Raw genomic sequence first — 10,180 nt, 5'->3', positions numbered from 1 at the left:
CTCCTTAGGTTCCCATTCTTAAAGCTGTCTCCATAAACTGCGTGTTCTCGGGCCTAAACCACTAAATGATTCAAACTTTTCCGTAAAATACTTGATAAAGGTTGAGAAGAATTTTGTAAAGTCAAATGATTCAACCAGAAGTATTCAGAGCTCTCGAGGTAATGGTTTAAGTCCTCAAACACACACTTGCTTTCACTCTTCCTGGGGAAAGATGATTTTCTTTGAGTGGCACATTCTGTAAAATAAGTTTATTTACATTGCAATATAGTCATAATAAATAAATGAATAACTAAATATATTTATATGTATTGGTGTATTCTGGCAGCAGGTTATAATGTAGACATGTTTCATTGAATGTGACTGCATGTTCCGTGTTGATTATTTTCTTGTTTTGATCTTCTGTCCCTCTGACCAGTGCTTTCCATCTTGGCTTAACTGGAAGATGATTTCTCCAAATGTCATATTTGTTCGAGGTTGACTACAAGAATATAAATTACCTGTAGAATGTATTACACCTAATTATTGTATTTTACACATCTTTCGAACCTACAAGGTTCATTCTCAACTGAGGAGACAGGAGTTGTTGTTGTTGTTGTTTTAGATTTAGCTACTGAGAACATATGTCCATGTAGCACGAGCTATAGTGAGCCCGTAATTGAGTTTTATTATTCGCGATAACTTTGTTACTGTGATATTTGGGTCAATGTTTTAAATGGAGGTGGGGTTTCCTCCTTTTCTTCCGTTTCTGTTTTAGTGCACTGCGTTTAGTCTTGTTTTATTAACATTATCTTGGTGGCGGATATAGATGCACAATGTTCACTAGTGTGTCCCATTCTTCAACTGCTTTTCTTATCATTGTAGTCGCAGTGGAATGTGCATCTAATGCAGCTGCTGTCGTTGGATTAATGTTGAGTTTGATGCGCAGGGCTTCAGTAGCTTCACATTCCAGTAAGTAGTGCAATAGTGGCGCCTCTGCTTCTGTTCCACAGATATGACACTCTTTAACTATTGGGTTCATTACCTCCCAGCAGCACTTGTAACCAAGTCTCAGTCTGTGTATGGCTACTGCAATGTCTCTGGATATCTTTTTGCCAGACTTGAAAGAGAAGTACCCTGTGGCTTGTTAGTACCATATCGCAGTGGATCTTCCTTCCGCTACTTTGGCTCTGTGGCGACTTTTGATAGTTGAGAATATTTTCTTCTTGAATTGCTCCTTAATCTGTGAATAACCTGGAGGTATTTTAATCTGTACAAGAGAGAGAGGAGAGAACATATAGGTTTGACACCGCTGGGAGGTCAGGTACATTCAAGGAGGAGAGGGATGAGCAATATAGGTAAGATGCATGGGACAATAAACTATACTTACAAAGATTAATCAGGTGTAGTGGGCATGATGTTTTGGGCAGTGACGCTTGGGTCTTCACGTTCCGGTCTTCTTCTCACTCTCATTGTGAAGAGTGAGAACAACACTATTATTAACTATTAACTAATTAGGAACTATTCACTACTGAGTGAATAGTTCCGTTATTTGAGTATTTATGGTGGGTTGTTCCGCTTTTATGTGAAGGGCTTCAAGAAGTTGTAATCCCCGTTGGAGGCGGTGACAAATGGGCAAAATGTTTCTTTCAACCTGAAGCACCTGTTACCTAGCAGTAAATAGGTACCTGGGAGCTGACAGCTGGTACGGGCTGCTTTCTGGGGGGGGGAGGGTAACAAAAAGGAGGCCTGGTCGAGGACCGAGCCGCGTCCCCGCGGCTCGGTCCTCTAAATTATTTCAAGATAACCCGAAATCGTTTCAAGATAACCTAAAGATACCCACTACACCAGAGGGTAGTGTAGGAGATAAAGGTGATATTTATTTCCTCCAAATGAGGAGATAAAGATCCATGGACATAATACACTACACATACAATATATATCAATGTACATAATCTTATACCTATCACAAAACTTACCGTAATATTACCTACATCTTACAAATGAAGATTCATTTAAATTTATTTCAATGATTTACATTCAACAATTTTGAGTTAGTTAATTCGGAAAGTTGAATGATTCCAATTTCTTAACTGAAGAAATAATTTATCGGACTCTTGTCCTGTTCTTACACTGTATTTATGTTCATTTGTTCTCTGGTCCTAATGTTTACCAGTTGGGATAACATACAACTTATAACAATCTTTACATGACCTTATATTCACGCAACAATTACAACTACCTGAAGGCAATGTCAATGACAGCACTTTTTATCACGTGTAATATTTCTATGACCAATATATCCTCTACATTCCTAAATGATACATAGATATTAAATTGATTTATTAATTTAGAAATGACATTGAAGTTACCAAGGAATGGTTGAATTATTATATACTTAATATGTAATGATTATTTCTTTATCAAATTAGAGAAAGTATTACGAGCAATTTGGCAAGATTTATCAACACCTTATTATACGTCCCAGAGCTTTGTAGACCAGTCTCGCTTGTACGACCACCACCACACCTCCCCCAGCGTCACCCCTCTACTGAGGCCACCCCTCTACTGAGGCCACCCCTCTACTGAGGCCACCCCCTCTACTGAGGCCACCCCTCTACTGAGGCCACCCCTCTACTGAGGCCACCCCTCTACTGAGACCACCCCCTCTACTGAGACCACCCCCTCTACTGAGGCCACCCCCTCTACTGAGACCACCCCTCTACTGAGGTCACCCCTCTACTGAGACCACCCCCTCTACTGAGACCACCCCCTCTACTGAGGCCACCCCCTCTACTGAGACCACCCCTCTACTGAGGCCACCCCTCTACTGAGACCACCCCCTCTACTGAGACCACCCCCTCTACTGAGACCACCCCCTCTACTGAGGCCACCCCTCTACTGAGACCACCCCTCTACTGAGACCACCCCTCTACTGAGGTCACCCCTCTACTGAGACCACCCCTCTACTGAGGCCACCCCTCTACTGAGGCCACCCCTCTACTGAGGCCACCCCTCTACTGAGACCACCCCTCTACTGAGGTCACCCCTCTACTGAGACCACCCCTCTACTGAGGCCACCCCTCTACTGAGGCCACCCCCTCTACTGAGGCCACCCCTCTACTGAGGCCACCCCTCTACTGAGGCCACCCCTCTACTGAGACCACCCCCTCTACTGAGACCACCCCCTCTACTAAGGCCACCCCCCTCTACTGAGGCCACCCCTCTACTGAGGCCACCCCCTCTACTGAGGCCACCCCTCTACTGAGGCCACCCCTCTACTGAGGCCACCCCTCTACTGAGACCACCCCCTCTACTGAGGCCACCCCTCTACTGAGGCCACCACTCTACTGAGACCACCCCTCTACTGAGGCCACCCCTCTACTGAGGCCACCCCTCTACTGAGACCACCCCCTCTACTGAGGCCACCCCTCTACTGAGGCCACCCCTCTACTGAGGCCACCCCTGTACTGAGACCACCCCCTCTACTGAGGCCACCCCTCTACTGAGGCCACCCCTCTACTGAGGCCACCCCCTCTACTGAGGCCACCCCTCTACTGAGACCACCCCCTCTACTGAGGCCACCCCTCTACTGAGGCCACCCCTCTACTGAGACCACCCCCTCTACTGTGGCCACCCCTCTACTGAGGCCACCCCTCTACTGAGGCCACCCCTCTACTGAGGCCACCCCTCTACTGAGGCCACCCCTCTACTGAGGTCACCCCTCTACTGAGGCCACCCCTCTACTGAGGCCACCCCTCTACTGAGACCACCCCCTCTACTAAGGCCACCCCTCAACTGAGGCCACCCCTCTACTGAGGCCACCCCTCTACTGAGGCCACCCCTCTACTGAGGCCACCCCTCTACTGAGGCCACCCCTCTACTGAGGTCACCCCTCTACTGAGGCCACCCCTCTACTGAGGCCACCCCTCTACTGAGACCACCCCCTCTACTGAGGCCACCCCTCTACTAAGGCCACCCCTCTACTGAGGCCACCCCCTCTACTGAGGCCACCCCTCTACTGAGACCACCCCTCTACTGAAGCCACCCCTCTACTGAGAACACCCCTCTACTGAGGCCACCCCTCTACTGAGGCCACCCCTCTACTGAGGCCACCCCTCTACTGAGGTCACTCCTTTACTGAAGCCATCCCTCTACTAAGGTCACCCCTCTACTGAGGCCACCCCTCTACTGAGGCCACCCCTCTACTGAGGCAACCCTCTACTGAGGCCACCCCTCTACTGAGGTTACCTCTCTACTGAGGCCACCCCTCTACTGAGACCACCCCCTCTACTGAGGCCACCCCTCTACTGAGGCCACCCCTCTACTGAGACCACCCCCTCTACTGAGGCCACCCCTCTACTGAGACCACCCCCTCTACTGAGACCACCCCTCTACTGAGGCCACCCCCTCTACTGAGACCACCCCCTCTACTGAGGCCACCCCTCTACTGAGGACCACCCCCTCTACTGAGACCACCCCTCTACTGAGGCCACCCCCTCTACTGAGACCACCCCCTCTACTGAGGCCACCCCTCTACTGAGGCCACCCCTCTACTGAGGCCACCCCCTCTACTGAGGCCACCCCTCTACTGAGACCACCCCCTCTACTGAGGCCACCCCTCTACTGAGGCCACCCCTCTACTGAGACCACCCCCTCTACTGAGGCCACCCCTCTACTGAGGCCACCCCTCTACTGAGGCCACCCCTCTACTGAGGCCACCCCTCTACTGAGGCCACCCCTCTACTGAGGTCACCCCTCTACTGAGGCCACCCCTCTACTGAGGCCACCCCTCTACTGAGACCACCCCCTCTACTGAGGCCACCCCTCTACTGAGGCCACCCCTCTACTGAGGCCACCCCCTCTACTGAGGCCACCCCTCTACTGAGGTCACCCCTCTACTGAGGCCACCCCTCTACTGAGGCCACCCCTTCTACTGAGACCACCCCCTCTACTGAGGCCACACCTCTACTGAGGCCACCCCTCTACTGAGGCCACCCTCTCTACTGAGGCCACCCCTCTACTGAGACCACCCCTCTACTGAAGCCACCCCTCTACTGAGGACACCCCTCTACTGAGGCTACCCCTCTACTGAGGCCACCCCTCTACTGAGGCCACCCCTCTACTGAGGCCACCCCACTACTGAGGTCACCCCTTTACTGAAGCCATCCGTCTACTAAGGTCACCCCTCTACTGAGGCCACCCTCTCTACTGAGGCCACCCCTCTACTGAGGCAACCCTCTATTGAGGCCACCCCTCTACTGAGGTCACCCCTCTACTGAGGTCACCCCTCTACTGAGGCCACCCCTCTACTGAGACCACCCCCTCTACTGAGGCCACCCCTCTACTGAGACCACCCCCTCTACTGAGGCCACCCCTCTACTGAGACCACCCCCTCTACTGAGACCACCCCTCTACTGAGGCCACCCCCTCTACTGAGACCACCCCCTCTACTGAGGCCACCCCTCTACTGAGACCACCCCCTCTACTGAGACCACCCCCCTACTGAGGCCACCCCTCTACTGAGGCCACCCCCTCTACTGAGGCCACCCCTCTACTGAGGCCACCCCCTCTACTGAGACCACCCCCTCTACTGAAGCCACCCCTCTACTGAGACCACCCCCTCTACTGAGGCCACCCCTCTACTGAGGCCACCCCTCTACTGAGGCCACCCCTCTACTGAGGCCACCCCTCTACTGAGGCCACCCCTCTACTGAGGCCACCCCTCTACTGAGGCCACCCCTCTACTGAGACCACCCCTCTACTGAGGCCACCCTCTCTATTGAGGCCACCTCTGTGTTGACGCCACCCCTCTACTGAGGACACCCCTCTACTGAGACCACCCCCTTTACTGAAGCCACCCCTTTACTGAGGCCACCCCTCTACTGAGGCCATCCCTCTACTGAGGCCACCCCTCTACTGAGGCTATCCCTCTACTGAGGCAACCCTCTCTATTGAGGCCACCTCTGTGTTGACGCCACCCCTCTACTGAGGACACCCTTCTACTGAGACTACCCCTCTACTGAGGCCACCCCTCTACTGAGGCCACCCCCTCTACTGAGGCCACCCCTCTACTGAGGCCACCCCTTTACTGAGGCCACCCCTCTACTGAGGCCACCCCTCTATTGAGGCCACCCCTCTACTGAGGCCACCCCTCTACTGAGGCCACCCCTCTACTGAGGCCACCCCTCTACTGAGGCCACCCCTTTATTGAGGCCACCCCTCTACTGAGGCCACCCCTCTACTGAGGCCACCCCTCTACTGAGGCCACCCCTCTATTGAGGCCACCCCTCTACTGAGGCCACCCCTCTACTGAGGCCACCCCCTCTACTGAGGGCACCCCTCTACTGAGGCCACCCCTCTACTGAGGCCACCCCTCTACTGAGGCCACCCCTCTACTGAGGCCACCCCTCTATTGAGGCCATCTCTGTATTGAGGCCACCCCTCTACTGAGGGCACCTCTGTATTAAGGCCACCTCTGTATAAAGGCCACCTCTGTATTAAGGCCACCTCTGTATTAAGGCCACCTCTGTATTAAGGCCACCTCTGTATTGAGGCCACATCTGTATTAAGGCCACCTCTGTATTAAGGCCACCTCTGTATTGAGGGCACGTCGTGGGCTTACTCAAGTACACTCCCCCATCACACATAGATTAATGGTAATCAAATTTGGTTAAGAAAAGGTTCGTAATCTTTTTCTTTTCATCCACGATGGCCAGTTTAGTGAAGGGTTTCCGAGACTCCGATCAACAGCAATAATTGATACTATTATGTTGCGGTTATTTCCCGTCTCCGAAGAGAGCACACAGCAGCCGGATGCTCTGTATCCGGCTCCTTTATTACTCGACAAGTAAATGTTTCCCGTAATCGGCCACAGACTATTCTCTGTGGCCGGGTACTGTAGTGTCCCAGAACAACCTTATGCGGCTCTTACACACTACTCTGTGCCACCATATCCGGCTCCATTCATAATCAATAACGGACTCGTCTGGCCACATCCGGACACAGACATGACCAACCCGAGGCGCTGTGTCCGGTCGTCAGAGACACGCTATCCGGCCCTCAGCTCCAGGAGCAGCCTCGGACCAGTGTACAGACTGTTGACCTCCGCTCTAGTACACAAGATGGGTGGCATGTCCCAGCCGCCCCCAGCACTGTGGCATGTCCCAGCTGCCCCCAGCACTGTGGCATGTCCCAGCCGCCCCCAGCACTGTGGCATGTCCCAGCTGCTCCCAGCACTGTGGCATGTCCCAGCCGCCCCCAGCACTGTGGCATGTCCCAGCTGCCCCCAGCACTGTGGCATGTCCCAGCCGCCCCCAGCACTGTGGCATGTCCCAGCTGCCCCCAGCACTGTGGCATGTCCCAGCCGCCCCCAGCACTGTGGCATGTCCCAGCCGCCCCCAGCACTGTGGCATGTCCCAGCCGCCCCCAGCACTGTGGCACGTCCCAGCTGCCCCCAGCACTGTGGCATGTCCCAGCCGCCCCCAGCACTGTGGCATGTCCCAGCCGCCCCCAGCACTGTGGCATGTCCCAGCCGCCCCCAGCACTGTGGCACGTCCCAGCTGCCCCCAGCACTGTGGCATGTCCCAGCCGCCCCCAGCACTGTGGCATGTCCCAGCCGCCCCCAGCACTGTGGCACGTCCCAGCTGCCCCCAGCACTGTGGCATGTCCCAGCTGCCCCCAGCACTGTGGCATGTCCCAGCTGCCCCCAGCACTGTGGCATGTCCCAGCTGCCCCCAGCACTGTGGCATGTCCCAGCTGCCCCCAGCACTGTGGCACGTCCCAGCTGCCCCCAGCACTGTGGCACGTCCCAGCTGCCCCCAGCACTGTGGCACGTCCCAGCTGCCCCCAGCACTGTGGCATGTCCCAGCTGCCCCCAGCACTGTGGCATGTCCCAGCTGCCCCCAGCACTGTGGCATGTCCCAGCTGCCCCCAGCACTGTGGCACGTCCCAGCTGCCCCCAGCACTGTGGCACGTCCCAGCTGCCCCCAGCACTGTGGCATGTCCCAGCTGCCCCCAGCACTGTGGCATGTCCCAGCTGCCCCCAGCACTGTGGCACGTCCCAGCTGCCCCCAGCACTGTGGCACGTCCCAGCTGCCCCCAGCACTGTGGCACGTCCCAGCTGCCCCCAGCACTGTGGCATGTCCCAGCTGTCCCCAGCACTGTGGCATGTCCCAGCTGCCCCCAGCACTGTGGCATGTCCCAGCTGCCCCCAGCTGGGACGGGAACATCACAGCTGGCAGCCGGCCACACCAGCTGGCCGATGGTCAGTGTCTGAGGCTGTGAGGGAGGGAGGTGTGAGGGAGGGATCGTGGGAGGGAGGTGTAAGAGGGAGGGAGGTGTGGGAGAGAGATGGAACTGAGAAGATAGATGGAATAATAAAGGAGGGAAGAGGAAGTGTGAGGAAGAATGTAGAATTCCTCCATCACATTCGTTCCCTCCCATCTCTCCCTCACCTTCCCTCACCTTCCCTCACCCCTCCCTCACTCAGGCCTCCAAATCTCCCTGATTTGTCTTCGAGAATCCTTACGACGTCATCTGTTCTAACCTGGATCCTTCCGCGCCTCACCCTGATGCATCACCCTGTAGCACCTCACCCTGTAGCGCCTCACCCTGATGCATCACCCTGTAGCACCTCACCCTGTAGCACCTCACCCTGTAGCACCTCACCCTGTAGCACCTCACCCTGATGCATCACCCTGTAGCGCCTCACCCTAATGCATCACCCTGTAGCACCTCACCCTGTAGCACCTCACCCTGTAGCACCTCACCCTGATGCATCACCTTGTAGCGCCTCACCCTGATCCATCACCCTGTAGCACCTCACCCTGATGCATCACCCTGTAGCACCTCACCCTGTAGCACCTCACCCTGATGCATCACCCTGTAGCGCCTCACCCTGTAGCGCCTCACCCTGTAGCACCTCACCCTGATGCATCACCCTGTAGTGCCTCGCCCTGATGCATCACCCTGTAGCGCCTCACCCTGATGCATCACCCTGTAGCACCTCACCCCTGATGCATCACCCTGTAGCGCCTCACCCTGTAGCACCTCACCCTAATGCATCGCCCTGTAGCGCTTCACCCTGATGCATCACCCTGTAGCGCCTCACCCATATGCATCACCCTGTAGCACCTCACCCGGATGCATCACCCTGTAGCATCTCACAATGATCCATCACCCTGTAGCGCCTCACCCAGATGCATCACCCTGTAGCGCTTCACCCTGTAGCGCCTCACCCTGATGCATCACCCTGTAACGCTTCATCCTGATACATCACCCTGTAGCGCTTCACCCTGATGCATCACCCTGTAGCATCTCACAATGATCCATCACCCTGTAGCGCTTCACCCTGATGCATCACCCTGTAGCGCTTCACCCTGATGCATCACCCTGTAGCGCCTCACCCTGTAGCGCCTCACCCTGATGCATCACCCTGTAGCACCTCACCCTGATGCATCACCCTGTAGCGCCTCACCCTGATGCATCACCCTGTAGCACCTCACCCCTGATGCATCACCCTGTAGCGCCTCACCCTGTAGCACCTCACCCTAATGCATCGCCATGTAGCGCTTCACCCTGATGCATCACCCTGTAGCGCCTCACCCATATGCATCACCCTGTAGCACCTCACCCTGATGCATCACCCTGTAGCATCTCACAATGATCCATCACCCTGTAGCGCCTCACCCAGATGCATCACCCTGTAGCGCTTCACCCAGATGCATCACCCTGTAGCGCTTCATCCTGACACATCACCCTGTAGCGCTTCACCCTGATGCATCACCCTGTAGCGTCTCACAATGATCCATCACCCTGTAGCGCCTCACCCTGATGCATCACCCTGTAGCGCTTCATCCTGATGTATCACCCTGTAGCGCCTCACCCTGATGCATCACCCTGTAGCACCTCACCCTGATGCATCACCCTGTAGCGCTTCATCCTGATGCATCACCCTGTAGCGCTTCACCCAGATGCATCACCCTGTAGCGCCTCACCCTGATGCATCACCCTGTAGCGCTTCACCCTGTAGCGCTTCACCCAGATGCATCACCCTGTAGCGCCTCACCCTGATGCATCACCCTGTAGCGCTTCACCCTGATGCATCACCCTGTAGCATCTCACAATGATCCATCACCCTGTAGCGCTTCACCCTGATGCATCACCCTGTAGCGCTTCACCCTGATGCATCACCCTGTAGCGC

General features: G+C 55.1%; 1 protein-coding gene across 1 annotated transcript; it reads left to right on the top strand.

The window, feature by feature from the left end:
* Nucleotides 1-7,137: 7,137 nt before the first annotated feature.
* LOC138368875 (uncharacterized) lies at nt 7,138-8,262 on the top strand. Its single transcript, XM_069331590.1, has one exon. The coding sequence runs from the start codon at nt 7,138-7,140 to the stop codon at nt 8,260-8,262; it is 1,125 nt and encodes a 374-aa protein (XP_069187691.1).
* Nucleotides 8,263-10,180: the final 1,918 nt, after the last annotated feature.

This window comes from Procambarus clarkii, chromosome 26, assembly GCF_040958095.1.
Source record: "Procambarus clarkii isolate CNS0578487 chromosome 26, FALCON_Pclarkii_2.0, whole genome shotgun sequence".
NCBI classification, from domain to species: domain Eukaryota; kingdom Metazoa; phylum Arthropoda; class Malacostraca; order Decapoda; family Cambaridae; genus Procambarus; species Procambarus clarkii.
This window is presented reverse-complemented; position numbering and strand designations above follow the sequence as displayed.